The 24,607-nt window shown below is 33.5% G+C and overlaps 3 protein-coding genes across 4 annotated transcripts in view; 1 reads left to right on the top strand and 2 right to left on the bottom strand.

The window, feature by feature from the left end:
• The first annotated feature begins 1,777 nt into the window (after window positions 1-1,777).
• Window positions 1,778-8,919, top strand: LOC119634606. Its single transcript, XM_038028855.1, has 15 exons — window positions 1,778-2,421; window positions 2,481-2,638; window positions 2,715-2,850; window positions 2,952-3,156; window positions 3,200-3,411; window positions 3,471-3,569; window positions 3,625-3,934; window positions 6,352-6,392; window positions 6,587-6,744; window positions 7,235-7,361; window positions 7,430-7,631; window positions 7,703-7,893; window positions 7,979-8,077; window positions 8,140-8,277; window positions 8,342-8,919. Exons 1-15 carry the CDS (start codon window positions 2,346-2,348, stop codon window positions 8,515-8,517), a joined length of 2,328 nt encoding a protein of 775 aa, XP_037884783.1. The 5' UTR covers window positions 1,778-2,345; the 3' UTR covers window positions 8,518-8,919.
• An 84-nt stretch (window positions 8,920-9,003) lies between these two features.
• Window positions 9,004-10,344, bottom strand: LOC119634782 (serine palmitoyltransferase small subunit A-like). Of its 2 annotated transcripts, none has more exons than XM_038029150.1 (3): window positions 10,295-10,344; window positions 9,249-9,474; window positions 9,004-9,187 (listed from the first exon to the last, which is right to left on the bottom strand). In XM_038029150.1, the coding sequence occupies exons 2-3, from the start codon at window positions 9,346-9,348 to the stop codon at window positions 9,030-9,032; spliced, it is 258 nt and encodes an 85-aa protein (XP_037885078.1). In that variant the 5' UTR covers window positions 9,349-9,474; window positions 10,295-10,344; the 3' UTR covers window positions 9,004-9,029. The 2 variants fall into 2 exon arrangements, with proteins under 2 accessions (XP_037885078.1, XP_037885079.1); XM_038029151.1 differs by lacking the exon at window positions 10,295-10,344 and adding an exon at window positions 9,549-10,162.
• A 1,280-nt stretch (window positions 10,345-11,624) lies between these two features.
• Window positions 11,625-24,607, bottom strand: part of LOC119635022 (protein serrate) — a 74,311-nt gene continuing 61,328 nt past the window's right edge. The window contains exons 9-16 of the mRNA XM_038029530.1: window positions 23,568-24,062; window positions 22,573-22,700; window positions 18,861-19,008; window positions 18,667-18,798; window positions 17,412-17,507; window positions 13,848-14,225; window positions 13,198-13,781; window positions 11,625-13,132 (exon numbers count right to left, since the gene is read on the bottom strand). Coding sequence (XP_037885458.1) covers window positions 12,275-13,132; window positions 13,198-13,781; window positions 13,848-14,225; window positions 17,412-17,507; window positions 18,667-18,798; window positions 18,861-19,008; window positions 22,573-22,700; window positions 23,568-24,062 — 2,819 coding nt within the window. The 3' untranslated portion in view covers window positions 11,625-12,274. The remainder of the gene's footprint in view (window positions 13,133-13,197; window positions 13,782-13,847; window positions 14,226-17,411; window positions 17,508-18,666; window positions 18,799-18,860; window positions 19,009-22,572; window positions 22,701-23,567; window positions 24,063-24,607) is intronic.

Consider the following 24,607-nt stretch of genomic DNA (forward strand, 5'->3'; position numbering starts at 1 on the left):
ATGTCATATAAAAAGATATTATAATAAAATAATAAAAAAATAATAATTAAACAGCTTTTTTTGTTATTTGGTTGTTTTGTAATTCGTCTGCAGAGCATTTATATTTTCCTGACAAAGAAAAAGATGAATAGGTCCCGTCGGTTGTCTACCGTCCGTCTGTCCTCCGTAAGTCAGTCTGTAACCGTCTGTAACCTACAGTGCCATCATATGCCCACTCCTTCGTCTCAGCCACGGCGGTGGCAGCTCGCGCTTAGCCACTCATCGGGGACAAAAAAAATTAAATAGACTAAACTGACTTACAATACAAGCATCGGCATCGGTGCAGTGTCGGCCGCGGTAGGTGCTACGTCGGTTTTTATGATGTCATATCAGAAATTGTTGGTGAGTGCATTTTCTTCAACATCATGTAATTGACAACGTCGCGATATCTGTACTTAACTTTGGGGAATAAACATTAAGAAAAAAAAGTAAAGCATAAATTTGATGTCACATCATTTTGCCGAGATCAATACGGGATCAAGGTAGGAAATGGTATTGTTATGCAATTATTTCACAAAAAAATATTTGTTGCAAAAGAAGGTTTTTAAAAAAATTTAAAAACAATAATAGATAGTTTAGGAATTATTGTTTAAATAAATTAAATTTATTAACATTAAAATTTGTACTTGCTTTAATGTATAGAGCGGAAGATGTAAACTAATTGGTCCGTCTATCTGCGTGTTGACAGTTAAAAGTTGCAAAAATTGCGAAGCGCGAGTGTGAGAGCTTGTAGTCCAAATTTCTAAATTTCTCGATCTAATGAACTGGTAACCGAAAGAAAGCTTGCAAATAATCGCCCTATTCTGAGCAAAAACAAAAATTTTTTCTCTTTAGGAATTTTTTAGAGTTAGAACGATGTCACCCCTTCCGATTAAGGAAAACCGAGAAATTTTTGTTTTTTTTCAATATAGGACGATATTAACATTTACATTTTTGGCAAATAACGAAAATTTAATTTTTTCGATTTAAGACGATAGTTTTTGGGAAGAAACAAAAGCTTTTTGTTTTAATTTACGACGATGTTATCGTTTATACAGTTTTAATTTAGGATAATTTTACCCCTTTCTGCGGACGCACATGATACCAAGAAGGACTTTAGATAGCCAGCCTTTTATTATACTTATCCCTCCGCTCGCCCCTCTGCTGTTCAACCTAGAAGTCGCATATTTGATAAGTCGTTATAAGAAAAAATAATGTCATTGTTAGACTTTCTTAACAAAAATCGCTTAGTAATATTTCGGCACTCTTAATTGGCGTGAAAGCTTTGGATCGGACGGGGAAATTGTTTGGCCCTCTTGTCATATGACCGCCCTACAAAAATCGAACAATTATATAGCGAAGTCGCCTAATTTTCAATATTTTTTGATGAAAATTTGTTCATAGCAATAATTTGACATAAAAATTAATTTTAGCCAATTTGGACTATGAAAACCTACTTTTTGGAACCCAAGTAAACGTTTTAATGAATTTATGATAAAAATTTATTCTTAGTAAATCAATCATAGAGAATTTAGATCACAAAGATCTATTTTTTCGACCGCACAGTATATAGAACTCTTATGAAAGCAAACCCTTCTAGGATGATAAAGCCTAATTTGTTGTTTGTTATAACGAAAGCAACTGGAAAATGGCAAAACCTTTGAGGACTTTCATTAAAATTATACATTTACATACAAATAATGTATAACGTTTGCTGTTAATTAAATGAGGTGGTGTAGGGTAGCTAACAGTCGGGCTTTGTCCAGCTGTACGATTCTTGTGCTTATTTTAAATTAGGATAACGTCACACCTTACGTTTTATGCAAAAAAAAACTTTCCATTTTTTGAGTTTAGGATGACACATGATCATGTTATGGGATTTTTCTGTAACCCGCAGAGCAAATTATGGACATGTTAGCTTTATCATTCCTTTCGTACATACATCTCCAGCTGATTTCTAAATAGTAAAAAGAGCTACATTTATCTTAGATCATCGACATTTTGCCCGAAGGCGGTTTATTTCAATCGTCAGTAACAGGTTAGTGAGTGCAAGAAAATTACTTTACAGAAAAATGAGTTACTTAATGAACATATTTAGAATTCTATTGAATGGCAAGTTTTTAATTGCAAAAATATTTAAATAATTCATGGCTTCCGTAGATAAAACAAGTATATATGTACGGTAAACTGAAAACATTATATTATTTTTATAAAATACAATTTTCATAATCTTTCCGCAGTGATAGTCCAGACTTGTAAAGCGTATCGTTACCGCGGCATTTGTTGCTTGAGATTTCCTATTTAAATTATTTAAAAGCAAACAAACCATGGAATTAGAAAAAAATATTTTATGTACACTTTTAATTTGTTATTTACACTTAAAGTTTGAAATTACTAAAGCAGGTATGTAGAACTCCCAATGCACATCACGTGCTTGTTACTTAGTTGATGTGTAATTATAGAAGAATCTTGTCAATTACCGAGCTACGAGCAGGGTGTATGTGTCCCTTTCAATCAGTGTAAATTCATTACTGATTTGTTCGAAAAATATCAAGATCGAATTCCGAGCCATCACATTAGTTATATAACTCGTTCAAAGTGCTCAAAGGATACAGAACCGGTAAGTTCGTACTTAATCGCCACTACATAAATGTTTAACAAAAGCCAAAATGTAAATGTACGCACATGGACTACAGATACGTATATGCTGTAAACCTGAAGAAGTTGAACAAGTTGCTGCTTTGGTTGAACCAGCTTTACTGAAAACAGTGGGTAAATTCGTAGAAGACACTGACTATAATCGTGATTTTGTTTCGCAATTGAACACGGAAGGTGCGGTAGATAGTTCTTGATTAATAGCCCACCCATTCCATTGAAAAAGTTTATTTCGATTTATTTTTCCTTTTTCTTGTGTTTTCTTATTGTACGGAAAGGTTTAAACATTCTTAATAACCTGACCTGCGGTGATTCCAATAGCAATCGCGTACTAGGGGGTGAAGAGACGAATTTGAATGAATTTCCCTGGATGGCATTGTTACGCTATGACAGCCCGAGCAATGAATTTAAATGCGGAGGTTCGTTGATAACCAATTTTTATGTCCTTACAGCTGCTCATTGCGCAAAAACACCCGATCCAATGTAAGTTATGTCAGACTAAAACATTTGTTACATAAAATGATAGAAAATATCTTCTTCTAAGTATTGGTGTTCGCTTAGGAGAACATGATCTGTCCAACGATGTTGATTGTGAGCAAAGGGGCACGAAAGAATTTTGTGCGCCACCGGTGGAAAATTTCGGTGTGGAACGTATTATAATCCACCCGAAATATACCGTCCGATCTACCAGCAATGACGTGGCTCTTGTGAAACTCGATAGAAAAGTGGAGTTTAAAGGTATGCGCACAAAATTATTAAATCCATTTTTTGAAATTAATCAAAAAAAAATGTTCTAGCACACATTAAACCGATCTGCTTACCGGCGACACAACGTTCCATGGAAGTAAACATTAATGAGAAAATCTTTGTGGCTGGTTGGGGAGCGACTGAAGCGGGTATCTTTGTTACTGCAAATATTTACCGCAAATGAAGTAATTATCTATTTAATAGGTTCGCAATCGAGTTTATTGCTCAAAGCTTTCGTGCAGCGATATAATCATTCGGTTTGCGGCAATGCTTTTAAAATCGTGCTGAGTGAAAAGCAATTATGCGCCGGTGATATAGAGAATGGTCACGACACTTGCAAGGGTGACAGTGGAGGTCCTTTATTTCAGTTGAATGCATATAAACGGTTTAAGAAATTCATACAATATGGCATAGTAGCAGCGGGAGGGACGGCCTGTGATTTCCGTTATCTTTTGCCTAGCATTTTTACTAATATCGTGACATATATGCCTTGGATTACTGAACATATTGTTTAGCAATTACTGAACATATTGTTTATTATTTACTCAAACCCTACAGTTAAGTCGCGGAGTCAACCAAATAACCAAACAGATATCCTTATGTTATATTTAAATAAAACCACCTTCAACGTTCAAAGATTTTTGAAAAATTGTAGGAAGACGCGCCTAAAACACCTACGAAAGCTTTGCCATGACTTTTATGAACAAACTTTTCAAATTTCATTTATTTAATTTACTTATATGAAATTTAAATATCATGCACGGCCTAGATCATAAAAATCTAATAAGTGTCTGTAATGTATAAGTCAGGAACTTAGGTTGTCAGCCGCTTTCTTATCATTATTTAAGCTTAAATTAATATACTTTTTTTTTTTCTTTCTTGTTGTAAATTGGTATGCAAACCTAAACTGTTTATAAACAAATGTTAAAAACAAATGATTTTCAAAGAAGTAACGGAATAAATTAAAATTTTCGCTACAATTGATTGCTTTATTTTCTTATTATTATCGACTTTTGTAAGTAGATTTTGTGGCGAACGATCGAAATCAGCTTTTGCTTCGGCTAATTTTAAAGGAATTCGTCTAGGTCTCCGTATTTATGTATGAAGACGGATTATTCGCAGGAAATTTTTGCAAACTTCGTCTTAATGTAAAACAAATAAAATTGTCACAAAATTTTAATGAATACAACTCCTAGAAAATTAATTGTATTTTTTTGTATTAGAACGGCCGTTCACAAATTATGAGTACCAAAATAATGATTGATCAGAAATCCGATATAAACTGACCCAAACCCACGAAATAATTGCAAAGTTGTTCGACGCATAATTCTAAAAGGGGCTGATTTGATTTTACCCAAGTCTTCTTAATTTGAAAACGCAGTTGAAATTGTGAAGCCAAATACAAGACGTTAATTTGACAAAGAGACGATTATTATTTGGCCAACTTCTCTAGATAGAGTTACTATCTTCAAGCTTTACGCAACAGCATCATTTATATTGTTAACGCGTACGAAGTGTAGCTTTTTAAAGTTTGGAAAGATCAATATTTGTGCCAAAGAAAACCAAACAAAAGAAGGGGATGGGTTTTTTTGCTTAACCCGAAAGATAGTGCTACTACGAATCGCTGCCTTATTGTCCATTCAGATTCAGCTCCAAATTTTTGTGACAATATACAAAAATCGCGTATGTGTAGATAACTTCCAACTCCAGTGCAGTGTTTTGAATGAAATATCCGTTTTCTTGGAAAAATTGCGTTTTTATTGATAAAAACAAAAAGAAGAACAGGCAACATATTGCGTGTATATACATGACTGCAAAAGTCTAAAGCGAAAATAACTTCTCCGCTTTTTTGAATTTCTGTGATTCATAAGCTTCAAGCAACTGCCTAAATAAAATCGGTTGCGAAGACTCGTTATCAATTAATCGGAAATATTTTTCAGAAGAATTTCCTTAGAATTTTTTCATATTTTTACGAAAGATATTTCGTTATGAGCTGCAATAAAGTATACATGAAAACCGGTTTAATGTAATAAATGTTTCGAAAGAAAATCTGAAAGTATCTAACAATCTACATGACTTGGACTTTAGGCATAGTGGTTTGAAACGAATTTGAGACACTTTAACTTTAATGCTTGAAAAAATTACTTTCTCAATTCATATTGGTAGTATGTGCATAAAAAGCTTTAAAATTGTCTAAATCATTATTCCTACCCCTTTTCGATAAATTGCTTTAAAAGGAAGCCTTCTTATCCTCAGTTTATGTTTTCATTTTCCTTTTGTGCCATTACCCGTCCGCAGGACTTCGAGGAATATGGTTTATTGCATTCCGCACAAATTTTATTTTATTAACGCAATAATAATACTATAATTCTGTATAGGAGAAGTAAGTTAAATTTTACTTACTTGGTGTTTCTTATGCGTATCTGGTTTGCTAAGGTGAAGACGGAAGCGATTCTTGTTGCAGTAGTTGTTCTCTCCCGCTTCCTCCAACTCTTCACCTTCTAATATTTTTTTATTTTATAATTTATGGAAAAGTATTATATTGCTTAATTTTAATTAATTAGAATATTAACGATATTACTTGAAATTCTATGAGTAACGTAAACAAATTTCACTGATGAAACGATTCTGCAAGTGTTCAACTTGTGTCGACGAATTGTTATAATTACAAAATTTGCAAATCGTTGAAAAGCCAGTCTAAAGGCAATTAAAACCGAGCACTGTTGTTAACATCAGTGCAAAAAATTAGTAAATTTTCTCTCGTATATAAACAGTTGGGAGAAGCTCGCGCAACCACAATCACTTATATGGTGACCCACCGGCAGTTATTGACTTTTCTTTATTAATTTTTAAATTGTACTATTAAGAAAAAGACGCACGCACACATTTATAAGCGCGAACGATGTTTTTAAGCCAAATACTATTTAAAAGTTTTTTATTTTTAAGCTCAATTTTTCTTTTGATCGACGCTCGTAAGTAATGATTGTTGAATGTATTCCTTTAAAAAGTGAATTTGCACGGAAACGATTCAAACTTGGCGATATCAAATTCGCTTAATGTGTACTTCACGTGTACTTCGAAAAATTTAATTTAAAGAAATTTATAACGCAGCAGAATACATAATCATTAAGTTAAAACTTAATTGTTCAATTTTCCCATAATTTAGAGCAAACCTGTGTAACGCCGAGTAACGAAAACGGCCGTTGTGTATCATATAAAGAATGCCAATTTGTTAATGATTTATACGCAAAATACGCAGATAATATTCCTCAATATTTATTGGACTATCTAATACGATCGAAGTGCTCAACTGGTAATGAACCGGTAAGTGTAGCCGGAGTATATTCCTACATTCCTATAACACACTAATAGTTCAAAAACGTTTGTGGTCAATAGAAGATTTTTTTTGACTTGCGACTTGCTTGTTTAATCGCAGCAGACCGCGCAAAAAGGTATCAACGGCGATATTCCGTTGAGTACAACTCTTTAATTTCTTTTACGCAAAATAGAAAACTTCTATTGATCCTTTCGAATAACGGAACTTATCCAAGTTATATAAAGAACAACAACACATATGCAATATATAATATATATATATATATGCACTCGCAAAGATTTTAAAATTTAGTTATTTTAAGGAAGGACTGGTATTGTGAATTTATCAAACTTCTTAGTGAGCTTAGCTATTTATTAGCATTTGTTTAAAAATTAAAACTCTTTGCATTGTGCTTTGAGTCCATTTTTCCAGGAATTCAGCTTCGTATTTTTAAAACATGATTTCTTGTTAATCTTCGTTATTTCGTTTATTTATCAGGTGAGATTATGCTGTAAAGTGGAACAAGTAGTGGTTAGTACTAAACCAACCAGCCTATCGAAAAGCAGCAGGGATGTTGATGACCTTAATTATAGTCTCGATTATATTTCCCAACTAAACGCGCAAGGTAATTCTTGTGCAGTACGTATGGATCTGAATTAAAAACCAAACCAAACTTTTTTTCTAAAAAAATAGGTTTAAAAATACTTAGCAATATTAGATGTGGCTATGCTGGTAGCAATTTTTTGGCAGGTGGTAACGAAACGAAACTTAACGAATATCCTTGGATGGCGTTATTAAAATATGACGGTGAAAAATTTAAATGTGGTGGAACTCTAATTACTAATAATCACATTTTGACAGCCGCTCATTGCGTTTTGGCGTCCACGGATCCAGTGTAAGCTTTTGTTCTTTTTACTTTTTTCAATATTACATTTCGTCTCCTTTTACTTTATTCTCAATATTTAGTATAGGAGTACGATTGGGGGAACACGATATTACTAAAGAAATTGATTGCCAACCGGGTATAAAAACGAAATGCGCTCCTCCGCCAGAAGATTTCGGAATAAAGAAAATTATTGTTCACCCAAAATATAATTTTAGAAAGAGAATTAATGATATAGCACTTCTCCAATTAGACCGACCTGTTCAGTTTAGGAGTAAGTCTAAAATACTTGAAAAGTTCAAATTATTAGTTTGGAATGCATATTATTTGCAAATACATTAAACCTTTGTGAATTATAGAAGAGATAAATCCAATTTGCCTACCCATGACGCCAAATGCACTAAATGTTGACTATAATGATAGATTTTTAGTGGCTGGATGGGGTACAACCGAAACCGGTAAATACGGCGTTAAATCTAATTTTTAGGAAAAGTAAATTCTTATTCTAAATGATTTTCAGGCTCTCAGTCTAATGTTCTATTGAAAGCCTTTTTGAAGATTTCCAAACTTTCTTATTGTGCAAATCAATTTCGATTAGAGGTTAATTTAAAACATATCTGCGCCGGCGATTTAGAAACTGGTCGCGACACGTGCAAAGGTGCAAACAACATCGTTAAGTCTTTAAATAAGTCAAAAATAATAAAGTTATTTATAATTAATAGGTGACAGTGGCGGTCCCCTTTTTCAGTTGGCTCCTTATCAAGATTTAAAGAAAAGATTTATACAATATGGAATCGTCTCATTTGGTGGCGTCGCCTGCGATTTAACAAAATTACTTCCAGGTCTCTACACAAATGTCATTACGTTTATGCCTTGGATTACTACCAATATAGTTTAAAATATATATTTATTTATTTATTTTTTTTTTGACATTTGATGCTCCATACAATGTAATATTCAGGTGAACCAATTTTCCTAATTAATCTACATTAGTTTACAAGAACTTTTTAATACCAAAATTTTTCATGGAGCATTTTAAAGAATTTTCCTTACATCTGTTTTGATAGCTTAAAGGAGTACATGAAATAAACGCCTGAGTCTGTAAAATTGTGTACTTCCATAGAAGAGAGATGTCTACATTTAATTAATTCGCTATCAGTCGCTTTACATTAAAAACATTATATTATATTGTGCCTTATTTAATGAAATTAACATTATGTATATGCAGTAGCAATAAAGGAAGGCAAAAACGAAGAAAAATTAATGACCAAATTGGAATAAACATCTAATAAATTCATTACATCTAGCGCGATCATATGTTTTATTCCGTTATAACGCTTTATTTTCATCTGATTCAGGAGCATTTCGTTACAGAAAAGTCTTAAAAATGTAATATATTTAAAGTCTAATCTAATTTATACTTATCTTTTCGGTCAGTATAGTAGCGTAATTGGGCGAATTATTACTCGGTAGCGGTGAAAGGAAATGGAAAAACGTTTGAATATATGAAGGCAAATATACAAAACTGGAGAATATTACCAAACTTAATATCACAACTACAATGCTGTCTGTAAAAATTTAGTATAATAAATAATTTATTTGGAAATAAGGAAATGTAGTTTTCCTTACTTATTAATTTTTTCTCCCATGGCTCAAACATTGAAATGCACGTCACGAGTTCGTATTGCATATATAAGCTTATCAAGGATTTTCTTACCAACTGCAGCATTTTTTGTACTCTCTTTGAAAATATGTTACAAACAGTTATGATCTCTTTGAATACCCTCTGTTGGTTTGCGTCAGAAACGCGTTCCCGGCAAGGAGTGAGATGGTTTCTTTGATGAATTTATGACAGCTGTAATAAAACAGACAATGTTAAAGCAGCTAAAGGCAAAAAATGGAATCAAACACAAAAAATGCAGCCCATACATAATTATAATTTCAAATATACATATATATTTTTCTTCAGTTGCGAATATAGTAAATCTACACTTTGCTCCATGTCACAACCATTCGCGCGTCTCCGTATGTTATCTCTTAACGAAACGTCTAGGCTTCAACGCCTACCAATCAACATGTTATTTTATATTTCATTTTTTTTACAATTTGACAATAACGGCAGCGCAACGGCCAGAGTTGCTCTGATAGTAGAACTGTAATAAAAACATATTGCAGAAAAGGTCGAACGACCGTTTGGAAGAAAAACGATTCAATGAGCTTTGACGTGTTTTGTGGATCGAGAGTAGCAATATATCAACCGTATATAAAATTCTTATGATATTATTCCCCATACGCTATCTTTCCAGGAATAATTTTTCTCAATCGTTCGTAATGTCTGATGTGGCATCATACATGTTGACGTTTATGTATGTACTAAGATGTTTTTCATAAACCTTAAGTGGGCAAAGGAACGCGGAATAAAAGAAAGATATTTTGGGTACTGTGAGAAGTGATTACAATCCCCACTTGGGTGATATTAAAAAATCCTAATAAAATCTTACTGCCATATATATGTCAACCAACTTCTTAGCATTAAACAAAAACTTATCACGTAATGAAATCCTCGTAACGAGTTTATAATGTATATAGAAGTTTATCGAGTATTTTCTTATCGACTGCAACATTTCCATTGAATATATCACACTGTACATTAAAAAAATTAACTATATTTCAACCTTTAAGATTTTTTAATATAAGTTTCGCTTCTCTCTTGTTAATATTCACTTTGACATCAGATGTTGTTTATTCTGCGTTGCATATTTTCATACGTCGCTATAAAATTTAGGCTGTCCAGTGTTATAAAACGCTGTAAAGCTGAAAGCTGTAGAAATAAGCTGACGGTTTCCTGTAGGGTTGCCGCACTACTTTAAATCTTTAAAAATCCAATGTTTTTGTGGCTGATAGATTATAACTAATTAATAAAATTTTTTGTTTTAAATCTAAGGCACAAATTATGTCGTATATCTAGGATGTTGTATATCTAGGATGAATTAAGTGGAACTACCGGATGATGTAAAGACATCGCAAGAAGAATGTGAATATCTTTTTGGAAGCATTAGTCCCAGGGGCTGTATGGCTCAGCTAACAAGCGAAATAGACTGCTTTCTTTGTTGCATTTTGCGCACATGTTTAGTTTAGTTTTTGCTATTTAGCTACTTTGCTCTCATGACTATATCTTTGTCCTGCCTTTGTCCTGAAATCTGCTTTAAACGCTTAAATTTTGCTTGCTTAGAATTTATTTTACATATTTTCAAGTCTGCAGAAGGATTGGGTTAGAATTTTTGTCTAATTCTAATCTCTGTCTTTTGCCAATATCGTTAAATGAGAGAGTCATTCTTTTCGTAGTTGACTTTATGATCTTTTCCAATTATCTATAGCAACTGTCTTCGTACAAAAACGCGTATTTTATTTAATGAAATAAATAAAGAACTAATATAACTAATCGTAAAAAGTTAAAAAAATTGCCACTTAAATATTAGCACATCGATGTTCTTTTAAGAACCCATACTAAAGAAACTCTAAAAACATTTACATAATTAATTACACGCGAATTTTAATTCATAAACTACTTACAAATGAAATGAAAAGAAAAAACATGTAAACATATCGAATTGTATATAATAATTAAATTAAGTTACATAATTAAGCTTTTTACACGATATATACAAATCTAGTAAATTTACTTACTTTACTTACATGTCATTTTAATTCTAAAAAATAGAAAAACTATTTCTACCTTTATGCTTAAAATTAATTACTTGTAGAAGAGCAAAATAAACAAATTATTTATATATTTTTAATATCACACTGTGTAGGATTTAATTTTTTTTTTTTCAATTTTCGTTAAATGTCTAAATAATTTTATTTTCTACATAATTTTTTCAAAGAATTATTGTTAAAGATACTAAAACTTATAAATACTATCTAAACTTCTTTCTGAAAAAAATTACAAATTTCTTAACGACGTTTGTAAATATTATATTTTTTATTTAAGTAAATAATTTGTGTCTTTTGTTTGAAAATACAGCTCGTTTTGTGAACGTGCGTTATTCATAATTCTTAGCAACCGGTTAAATAAATGAATATCGAAATAGCTTTTGATGTTTAGGGAATAATTCTACGAACGGCGGTTCTTATAAATGCACTTACACTGCGAGGAATATGTTAAAAATTCGTATTTTCGATAGAAATTTCAGGTTTAGATTTTAATTTCTACTTTTGCTTTACAATTTTTATTGTCCGTTTTCATATGTCTCTAAAAAATCTGGCAAATTGTTTGAGATCATTGCAAATATCTAACTATCTGTTACAAGAGTTCAATTAGGGTTGCCGACCAATTGTTTATTTAATTTTCGTTAATAGATAGCTTTTTGAAGTTATAATCAGAATCTTTTGGTGAACTCGTCTACTCATCTACTTTCAACCTCTGTAGCATTGAATGCATTATGCCTTTTGCAATCCTTTTACTACTTCCTCATTGGAAATGAACTCCATTTATAAATCACTCTGTTTTTTCAAATGCACTTTTACTTTCACTAATCACATTATTATCAAAGTTCTAAAAATTTCTCATTAGGCACTAACGCTTGAGCGAGCGATAAAAACAAACTATATTTCTAATAATATATCCCAACAACAACAACATGCCTCAAATACTACACTAAAACTGTTAATACCTCGGAGTCATCATAGGTTGCTGCCGTAGTTGGTGTGATGGTTGTTGTAGATGTTGTAATAGTCGTTGTTGAGCCTCCCCCCCTCCCCGCTCCGATTTGTGGAGGCATTGATTTGCAATTGATCGAACGTTTACCAAAGTCTTTGCGCGGACTATCTATGGACCCGACTGTGTTCTTCTTCATGTCCGTATTTTGTGTTTTATGTAGAAGTATTTGCGAGCTTCGTTTAGACTGAAATTCTTTAGCTTTGCTAGTTACAACACCGCTAACTTCCAATTCACGATCAAAATTGGATTCGCAAGCTGGATATAAAGGTTGTGAACGATGTATAGCTGAACTGGAAGCCGAGGTGTTGGCCAAAGAGCTTACTGTAGTCAGTTCGGGAGCCGGATTCAAACTTAATTCCATGCCATTAACACGACCCAAAGAAGTGGTTGAAGCTTTCAAAGGATTTGTGTAACGTCTCAAATTTTCTTCGTTTTGTAAATTATTGGATTTCTCCTCTTCATGACGCAACGCATCTAAGGAAGGAGCCAAGTTAATGCCTGACGAAGAATTTATTACAATGCGCTGGCGCCAGAAGAGGCTAACAAATATAGCCAAACCGATCAGCACAATGAAAATACCGCAAAGTATACCAATCAGTAAACTATTGCTATTGCCTTCAGATACCAAAGCAGTTTCAACTTTGACTTCCAGTATAGATACCAGAGCTGCTAGTTTAACCTTTTTCAAATCGGTTTTCGGGTGTAACGTGGTCAATTGACGCGACGATAGCAATTCGCCCAAAAGGCTTACGGCTACAGGCAACTGGTCATCGTTGGGCTTAGTAGAAGACTGAAAAATATTTAAAAAACTTGATTTCTTAAAAATCTGATTATTTCGAAAGTATTCCAACCTACCACTGTCACTTCTATAGTATCATTAGTGCCAGCTTTCAGATCACAAATAACAATTAGCATGCCTTCATTGTCGCTTTTTGATAGAGCAATTAGTCGTGAAGCTAACAGAAACCTTAATACAGAACATAAACCTTCTACCGAAGCTCCGGAATTGAGTCGTGGTCTATCCAATAGAATGGTTAAACGAGCACAATTGTCCTTTAAGGTAGCTTGATTTGGCCAACAATCGGACTGAGCTGGCAGCCGTGGCGGTGCCACACGATGCGAAGGTTCTAAAGCTCTACAGTCTCCTCTTAGTAGGCAAGGCCCTTTAAGGCAATTTTCGTTTAGTGACGGCACACAAACTTCGTGTTGTTTACAAGATCCCGGGGATTTTGGAGATCCTTCACTTTCAAAACAATTTGCTAAGCCGCACCATAAATTAGAGCAACGTGAAGTGCCGTTTTCGCATAAACACGCATTGCAATATTCGTCGGTATGCCCGATTAGAATTTGAGTCAATATATCTTGACTATTATTGAGTGGTGAATATGGTGAGATTGTTAAAGTGGCATTCAAACAAGCTGACTTAGGATCGGAAAGCACTGGAATTATTTGAGTGGTGATGTTTAATTGCATGAGGGAAAATAAAGGAAGTATAAAGTACTTACATATCTCACATCGCAAGCCATGACGTCCTGCGGGACATATACAAGTGAATCCGCCAATACCGTCAATGCAAGTGGCGCCACCTTGGCAAGGTTGGGGAGAGCATTCGTTGACGTTAATGCGGCAGTCCGGTCCCGAAAAACCCTTAGCGCAAACACAACGAAACCAACCTGGCCCTGACTCGCAAGTGCCGCCGTTATGGCAAGGTTGACCACGACATTGATCTATCGACTCAGTGCAATATGTACCTTCCCAACCAGGTGCGCAGCGGCATTGTCCTGCCCGGGCAAGTACTTTACGGGAAGTGTCGCGCATGCAGGTACCACCATTCTGGCATTGGCCATCAAAACACAAGGTGGCACGTTCGGAACATCGTTTGCCTAAAATTAATAAGAATAGTGAAAAAATCAATGTAACTGTATCCATTATTAGCATTATAAATAATTTTTCACTGCATTACGATACAATGCCAATTTGCAATGAATTTGCGTGGCTTGTTCATCTAGCGACAAAAAAGATTCATAAAGAAAGTGTTATAGCTAAATTGATGAAGAAAATCTAGACGACCTGGAATGTGGGGACTCGGACAAGAGCGAATTATCCGTTTTGGTAAGTATTATAACAAGATTCTCATTATAGTTAGTTGGTCCATATAGAGGAGGCGAATTTTTTCTTTCAGAAAGAGCGCTTTAACATATACATAATAATAATATTAAGATATTATTTTTTTATTTTATAGGGTTTTAAAGAGCCGAACAGACTTAACCTAACAACTCTTTTTTATTAGATCAATTAATTTCGCTCTCAGTCTCTAACTTCTGCTTATCTTTCAATTCAATGTGAAACCATTAGTTTTAAAGTTGGTGTTCTTAAAGTTCTTTAAAAAAGTATCCTGCAGCAACAATTCAATTACAATTTAAATTTTCACACTTGCCAATGGCTGATTTCGACACCTTTTTTTGCCGTACACTTATTTTCATTTTGGAATTTCACATATAACTGGCAAAAGCATCTATTTGTAAACGCTGATTTGTATCTTGGAGTAACCAAGACCAAGACAACAACGACAACGACAACGACACAAACAGCACACACAGAAAGGCAATTTATTATAGTCTAGTAAAGAACGCATCCTTCCTGTTGCAGCGGTTGCTGCTGTCAATAATCGCCCAGTATTAGTTTTTAAAGTAAAAAGAGAAAAAGAAAGCAAACGAGGGACAAGAAGATGTCCGCAACATTAGCCCGCGCGAATAAGACACGAAATCTTTCTGCTTCAGCTCTTTTTTCGTTTTGGTGAGTATAGACATGTTACATACAAATGTTATTGTTGTTGCAATTGTTGTGTGGTGGAAACGCGATCTTTAAGTTTCATATTAATTCGCTTTCGCGTTTTACAAGCAACACGACATTATTCGTACAACATACATATGCATGTATATTTCAAGAAAGAAATAGCATCACCACCGTACATCACAACACACAACACCGGTAAAAAACGCAAGCCTTCCATTTTCGTACAATATATTGAATTGCTTTTGGATGTATATACCTCTGTGAATACTATAAAGATGACTAAGTCGCTGGCTCGTTTTGGCTTTAGCAATCAGATAAAAATACTTCACACACGATTAGGAATTTTTAATTAAAATATTTTAAATTTTTTTTTTGGCTTTTATTTAAAGTTTTGATTTTCTTATATTTTATTCCTTCTCTTTTGTTTTTTGCCAAAGGGTCTTAGCAAGCAACCTGCTGCTACTGTTGCTGTTGATAGTTTTTGGTTACAAACGTAAGCAAATCGAAAGACAAGTACATTTAGTAACAAGTCTACATTCATACAGGCTCACATTATAAACATTCGTTGAAACTGAAATGCGAGGAATATGCGAGTTATGCTTGGGAGAGTGTTTAGTTGATTCTTATGTGTATGTGTATATACGGATATACATATGTATGTGTGTTTATGTGCCTATATGTACGGTTGATGCGTGTTAAGAGCAATACAAGACTGCGAAAGATTGTTCGCAACGGTTTTTAGCAAGTGTACATTTATAAATACGTCAATACTTACAGGTATACATATAACAAAATTCGCTATCGTGCCTATAAAAACTCATTCAGCCATCGTTTTATAGCAACTAAAACATTTTAACTTGCCACTACCACTACCATGCATACATGTACATAAATGTATGCATGATATCTACAGCAGCAGTGTCAGCGTTGATAGGCGTATACACGACAAAAAAAAATTAAAACTAAATTCTGTACTCTTTGCTTGATTTTAAGCCAGCTTCAAGAGGAGTTGTTTTAGCTAAAAACGTGAAAAAAACAGAGCTAGCTCAATATACTGCAAGACATCGACTTATCGATTGCATGCACATTTAACCGAAAAAATATCCAATCCCTTCTTCACCGAAACACTAATGTCTTATGTGTAAGCAAATGTTGGAAACTTTACAAATGTTCTTCATATGAATGCATGCACGAAAGGACTGTTAGACCGTACGTATGTGAACGTCTCCCTGCTTGATAGATTATGTTAGCTCAGTAAATTATGTTGGCGAATATAAAAATGTATGCGTAAACTCTTTGGGTAATTCACCTTAAAAATCTTATATATATATATATACATATATATATATATATATATATATATGTATACATGTATGTGCATGAACACATGTACAAATCATATATACATATATACATACCAAATTTTGATTGAAAGTAGTTAAGCCATTTGAAGGTTTGCTTTGATGTTTGAATACCTCGTGTTTCTACAATAATTTAACGTGAAACAAACACTCTTTGTCTTTTTGACTCATCTTCTGCTCGATATATTTAATTATTGGTAATTTATCGTATGTCTTCGAGCTAATTAAAACGAAAATTGACAGATTATAAATTTAGTTTTAAGTTTCTATAGAAATTTGTTGATGCTCAATGGCAACAACTCTCTATCTCCTACTATTTAGGTATCAAAAAAAAAAAAAAAAAAAAAATGTTTAGGCATTAAAAGCATCGATTAATAAATATAATTAAACTTTAACTGACAAAGAACAATGTTGGCTTTCATTAGCAACCAACCGGAGCAAATTGGAAATAAACGTTATAAGCTATGCAAATTTGAAACTAATAAAATAGATAACTTTAACAAGCTTTCGGATTTAATCGACTAATTGTTTTTTTCATTTGTTGTACGTTATATAAAAATTTAAGTCAGAACTAGATTAACTTCTTTCAAATAATTCAGAAAAGTTTGAAGTTTTCAACACCCCCAAGCAAAACTATTCAGCGCTGATGTCGGTTTGCCCCAGGTATGTGAAAACATAACGAAGTGCTAGCAAATCTATATTCTCTTCGCTAATGATAATGTTATTTGTGTATGGTACAAACTGTTGTACATAAACATACGACAACTGATTGCACTAATGTGCGATCATTGATTATAAATGATATTTTCTTCTAAAGTTTTTAAATATCAAGAAGAAATAGTTAAAGGAATGAATTTTAAAGCTTTTGATACGCAGTAATCGATTTATATGTGTGCTAGAAATTAATCTTACCAGCCCACCCGGAAGGACATTCGCAAGTGAAATCTCCATCTCCATCCAGACATATGCCTCCATTTCGACAAGGATTAGGAGTGCATTCGTTTAAATCTGTTTTGTGAAACGAAAAAAAAGAACATTTATTAGGCCTTATAAAAACAATTGAGAAATTTTTCGAGCAATATATTTGAAATAAATCGTTTTTTAAGCATCATCCTCCTAAATAGATCAGCAACTTTTTCAGATTGAAAATGCATTTTCAAATGAGTGTAAACATATATAGTCTTTTACAATTTTTACGAAAAAACTTCTCCTTCGTCGCATTCCGTTTAACTTTAATTTAACAAAATAGATTTATAAGAAAATTTAATTTGAAATTTTCTCCGAATTCAACTGCATCTCTGTACTTTTATTCCTTTCCTTATATTCTTTTTTCGTACGGCTTTTCAAGTCTCTAAATACCTCCTTTTTTGTACCCACCACCGAAAAAGGGCGTATACTCATTTTGTTATAATGTTTACAACGACCAAAAGGGATCTTCAGGGACCCTATAAGGTGGATGTATTCTTTTTCAGTGATGTGCCTTATTGATATTTTCTTGGTCGTAAAAATGAAGGTATCGATTTCGAATTTGGTAGAAACATTGGAAGTTTCTGCATATAGATTGGTATTGAAAATGGACCAAGTTAGAATCCACGTCTGCGGCAAAGCGTAAAGTGAATGCAACTCCATTTCTCCGTTTCTTTGAGTTTTTATGCTTATTATTAAAAACAATACAGACTGTTTAGAATTATTTTGTACATTCCTCAAATGAATGTTATATATATCGTCTGCCGAAGTGTGCATTAATTCTAAAATAGATATGGTGGACACCGCAACGTGGTGGATTAACATTCTCTTAAAAATACCGGTATCAAGTAAAAGGGTTTGGAGAGTAAAGTGCGAAGAGTTAAGTGTGTTAATTCTAAAATAAAAATGTTCGTAGATTAATTTTTTTTAATATTACTTTTTAGCGAAAAAGAAGACGAAAGATAAATGTTATCCCTTGACAATAAATAAAATCGTGTGGCGATAAAGATTTAAATGGAGGTGAGCATGCGCGATTCGCCTGTAGTCGAATATAACTTCTTTAGTCGTTCATATATATAGACAATAATATAATTGAAATTTGTTCAATCAAAATCAGTACTGTTCCGCCTGACTGACTCACATGTAAATCATAACCTTTTGTAGGTTTATGACGGAATATTAGTAAATACTTTATACGTACTGTGTTCGCAGAATGTTCCTGTGTAACCTGTGTGGCATTTACAAAATGTGCCGACATCTCCCATTTCACAGGTACCATGCCCACTACACGGCATAGTCTGTGTGGCAACGGTGGCATTTAAAAAGCATCCTTCTGCGAATTCGAATAAGTTTTGTTTTTCAAATTTCAAATAAATTTTTCATTTCAATTTTTACCATTGCAATGCGGTTGAGTGCATAATGTTCTATTTTTTTCACAGTGTTTGCCCGCTCTACCAGACGGGCAATGACAATAATAACTGCCGGGTGTATTTAAACAACGTCCTTGCAAGCATGGGGATGGCGTGCAGTGATCGTTAGCCTCCTGTAGATGGTGCACGATATCAAAGTTTTAATAAAAAAAACAAAAAATTAAGTTATTATTGAAATTATATAAAACAATTTTAATTTTGTGGGTCATTCATTTTTGTTATCGCTTCACTTAAATTATGTAGCAGTTTAAAGTTAATAGACACTTTACTTTTTTATTTATATCCGCCAAATACTCTCGTCATGGAGTGCCCCCATTCTTCCAAATTTTTCTGGTGATTAATGTATGGCTATACATATAACTATATTAACCGTAGTGTAGTCGACGCACTTCGAATATTCGACACAAAGGAAAATGGGTAAAGCATTGATTTATAAAATTTGTATTAAATTGGTATGTGCTCCAATTTCAGTTTAAAGTCACGAAATCGGTGTTAAATGTGTTAAGGTAAATAAATCGCATAAATTACTTTTTAAATTCTTTAATTTCCCGTAAAATTAACAACCAAATAATGAATGTGTTGACACCTACATTAGCATGTTTAGTAAGTAAGTCATGCGTCCCATTCTTATAACATACTATATCGGACAAATTTGAATTCTCATCACAAAATTCTTAACGAAACTCGCAACAGCAATTTAAAAGAAAGCTGAAGCCCGAAAAATTCAAAATTTCTTAAGCTATAGAAATAACAGCTGCAGTAAAATTTTGGAGCCAATTAAAATGCAATAATAGTAAGAAGTATAAATTTTTCAAAGAATGGAACAAATAAAAACATTATAGTCGTGCAAGGCCAACATAAAATACCCAATGCTATTTTTCAGTATTTTCATGATAAACTATCGAGAAGATTTCCATGTACAACAATATTAGTACGTTTTTGTTAAAGATTTTATTATTCTTCCGATATCTTTGTCATGAAGTGCCAAAACTCTTATGTGGTGTATTGTCCAAAAAAAAGATCCGCGTGGTCTAAATTTGCTAGACATAATTTGTATACGAAATTAATAACACGAATTTATTTTCATTTAAAACTAGAATTTTTGACATATAGAGGCGTACTTTTCGAAGGAGCAGTTAACGGGGAGGAGATTCGAGAGATTTACCCTTACAATCCAAATTGTTCACACTAACTTAGTATGTCGGAAAACTGTTCCTTTGCCATTTTTCTTGAGAAATATAGAAAATGTGAATTTTTTCCATAGATCCGGTCAAAATTATTTTGAATAGTGTTCTATTTTAAGCCGAAATAGTGCAGTGGTCATGCCTTTGGGGCGTTAGGGCAAACACAAAAATAGATAAGCAGATACCAGGCAGACAGACAAAAAATGATTCTGCAAAATAAAGGATGGATATACGCTAAGTCGTTCTGGGTGCAAGGTACATCTGCACAAACTTAGTATACTCTGTACACAAGTAGTTTAAGGTATAAAAAGCCCTTACAACAGGAAATCCAGGTAAATTAAAATGATTTTGTAAAATCGTAGAATTTCCAAATAATTCCCGTGAAGCAGTTAAATAAACTTATTAGTTTAGAAGAAGTTGTCTTCAGCGGTTCAAACCAAACATGCTATCAATTCCTATAAACGAAAATTAATAAAGCGAATTTGACGGGTTGACTCAATATTAAAAGTCAATAAAACGTTTTGTATAACCTTAAATAAATCTGCAATCAACCGATAAATGTTGCCTGGATTCTTTCGTACTCTCATACGTATGCTTCACATGCGTGCCAATGCTTGTGTAAAGTCATTTATGTATACGTACAAACTTATGTATACATATATATATCACAATCTGTCACACGAATTTGATGCTTTAATACCTTTTAACACTAATCGCATTACGAGCAATCAATTGTGACGAGAATACAAAAAGAACCGCATAGCTTGTCCCTGTGGATGTGTGAATATTTGTGTTCATTGAAAATGGGACTGTATTGATTGGAAGTGCGTCTTCTCTTCACTACAAGAGACCGCATACACATAAACACCTATCTTCTCTTTTTTACTTTATAAATATTTTCTCACGTGTCCGTACGGATTTAATTCATTAAGCATTCTATGCCTTACATTGCGGAGTGGAGGTATGCTAATTTCTTCACTTCTTTCCTAAATCAAAGAACCATGCATTCCATATGCAAGCTTAACCGCACTACAATTTGCTTTGCCTATTGCTGTAATTCCTGAGGTTGCGAAAATTGAAACATAGAGTTGAAATTTGTATTCCGGGTTCAATTGCGTACTTCAGGCCCGAGAAGGAAAAATACATTAAAAGAAATCTGTTAGCAACTCTTACAACCTTAAAAACAAAACGATATCACATTTGTTTGCAATAGCAACAATTGGAAAAATCTTTACAATTAGCCATAGAGTTGAGAAAATGTTAGGGCTGGCTAGTCAAAATTTGCTTCGAATCGAAAACGGCTTTATTGGCCAAAGATAGTTAAAGTTTTTTAATCATTGTTTATTTGCTTATAAATGGTTTCTTTTTTATGGAACATACGTTTTCCACATACTGAAATTTTATATTTGATGTATGACTTTTTTACTTTATGTCCTTTTATGTTTACTTTTTTGTTTTTAAATACTTTGAACTTAATCTTAGTGAAATCGCAGATTACAGTAGCCTTCTTTGAATCAGAGCGAATGGTGAAAATATATGTATTCTTTATAATAAAAAACCTAAAGCATAAACTTTGAAAATATATATAAGCAGTTCGATAAAAAAGTATCTCAATACCATACTAATTCATAAGAATTTTTTTAAAATTGATTTTAACAAAACAAAATGACGTTTCCAACAACATTTGCAAAGGATTTTATTTTGGAAAAGTGCTGTAAATGTTAGTGGCTTTGGTTGATTAATGTGCACCAACAGGCACTAGTGCGATCGATTATTATTCAAGTGTGGTAAGAGGAGCATAAGGGTGTAATCTAGTTTATCCAAAATGGCAATAAGTAATTTCATAAAGGTTCTCATTTTACATTTAGGTTTACAGCTTTTTATGTAGCATTCAGACATTTATAATTTTTGCACTGATTACTTATATAATTTGGAAGCAAAATAAAATTTAAGTTTCAAAGAATTCTTACTCACTGCAGGCGGTGACCAAAGCCCTTAGAGATCTTAGAGCAGAAAATCTGTGATTGGCATAATTTTTCATTAATTAACATAAGTTTGCGATGAAAAGGCAAAGTTTTTAGATCTATATGTTTAGATCTGTGTTCTATAAGCGTTACTTCGCAAGATTAATGGCAATCTATAGAATTTTATTATTAATATTCCGCTGATAGATTGATGAGAACGAAATTTTGAGTGCGGATTGAGAGCTAATTTTACACATACGCATAATCAAGCAATGGACATAGCCGCAATAGGTGTTAGATGTTATCTGGAAAAACTTCCATCAAGATTGCGTAAAAACTAAAACCATCAAGCTTCCAATGTCTTCAAAAAGTCTTATTAAAACTCTAAACTTTAACTTTAGAACACATTTGGAATTTCACGGCTGAACGTTTGCAAATTTGTACTTATACTCAGTTGGCTTTAAGCTGATGGACTACTTAAATGGAATTGCTCACTCAAGAAATTACAAAAAATAAGGAAAATGTTTACCTCGCATAATGTACCGGAGTAGCCGAGTGGACAAATGCAATTAAATTTACCAATCATGTCCACACATTCGCCACCATTACGACACGGCGAGTTAGCACATTCATCAATATCTGTTTCACAATCGCGACCTGAAGTATAAAAAACAGATTCGTTAAAAAAAAATTAAAGTCAAAAAATGTGGACAAAAAAGAAAATTCAAAAATAAAAAAACCTGAAAGCATTAATAATTTGTGTAGAAAAAATTAAGGCACATAAACGTATAAGCTGTGAAAAATTCAGCGAACAAACTTACACTTAAACGCACGCATAGCAAAAAGGCTTATGAAGAAATCTAGTCACATAAAATTTAATTCAATCTTTTTTTCTTCAAATTTGAAACTGAAATTAAATGTAACGCAACATATAGCCAGTCGGCCCACAACCATCACCGCAAGTCCCCAATGAGCGCTTGAAAATTAAATACTTTAAAAACGCGCACACACATATTGTACTGTACATGCAGTCGTCCATATTAAAGACATTAAGTGCAAGTACAAAGGCAGGTGATAAATCTGCAATGGACGTGTAACGAAACTTCGACACTCTTCGTCGGCTCATAACCATGTCTCACATGAAGAGCTAATCGCAGAGAGAAAGAACGCTCCTAATAGTTAGCTATAAATCCAACATAACCGACAATAAAATTGCATCAGTCTGTCATATCGATTGGATGAATTGAATGGATGTTAATATGTTGCGCTTTCCTTTTATCGCGAATTGCAAGCAGAGTAATTAGCTCAACATATTATTCTTTTCTTTACGGTAAGTAAGCACACATATAATGTCGGTAAGTAAACTAGAACCACATAACAGTTTATTTGTTTTATTATGTTGTCGTTTTTAGCTCTTTTTGTTTTTTATTCGTTTACTTGATTCTTAATATGATTAATATTTGGTTTTTTTCTTTTTAATTTTAGTATATACCTGGTGTGCGTATAGCGCTTAATGATAATTACCTGTAAATCCAGTCGCACAGGCGCAGTGATAATCATTCACCAAATCAATGCATGTGGCACCATTTTTACATTGGCCCACGCAATCATCGAAATCTTTTGCACATGTGGGGCCACCCCAGCCCTCCAAACAAATACATTGAAATGAACCAGGCAGATTAACACACTTGCGTGCGTTAATGCATGGACCCATTTGTGTGGCAGTTGCATTTGCAGCTGCTGCGGCTAAAGTGGATGAGGCAGCGTTTAAAGCAGCAATTAAGGCCGATGACGATGATGAGGTACTCGCACTAGCTATGGCCGCGGCTACAGCCGTCGAAGTACGCAATGTTGATGTTGCCGTAACTTGGCCAGCCGGATAAGTGATTTCGCATTCGTTTACATCAATTTGACATACATCGCCCGTCCACTCGGGTGGACATTCACAACGGAAACCACCGATTAGATCGATGCAAGTGCCACCATGTTCGCAGGGCCCACCGGCACACTCATCAATATCTGTACGAAAGAAACGAAAAACGCAAAACATTTTATAACGAAACCAGTTTGCCCCACTACAAAGTGGAGAGAGAGTTTTTATTCATGCTTTTTGCTTTTTTTTGTTGCCCGTTGCATTAAGTTTTTTAAAACCTCTTCAAACGTTTTTTAATCCTTTTTGTTTAATTTTTCAAGTGCCACCATTCGAGCAGCGTCTTGTTAATATCGAAATTCTTAATGTTTTTTGTGTGTGTTTTTCAATATAGCTGCGCTGGTGTGTAACTATTTACATTAAGTTCGTATGGTTTTTGCTTTTACTCTTCACATTTTCAATTGAGTGATGTCTTTTCAATGAGTGTCGACATTTTTATCTTTAGTTTCGAAATCTAATGTTTGCATTTTCTCTGTCTTTTTTTTTTTTGTTTTCAGTTTTTTATCTGTGGCGTGATTAAATAAATACAATTAGTATTGAGGGACATGTTTATGCGCTCAAAGAGGTCGGTGGTGCCACAGCAGCAATCAAACACTCTTGAAATGTTTTTGTTCTTATTTTCTCCTTAAATCAC

Source organism: Glossina fuscipes, unplaced genomic scaffold (genome assembly GCF_014805625.2).
Source record: "Glossina fuscipes isolate IAEA_lab_2018 unplaced genomic scaffold, Yale_Gfus_2 3, whole genome shotgun sequence".
Lineage (NCBI taxonomy): Eukaryota > Metazoa > Arthropoda > Insecta > Diptera > Glossinidae > Glossina > Glossina fuscipes.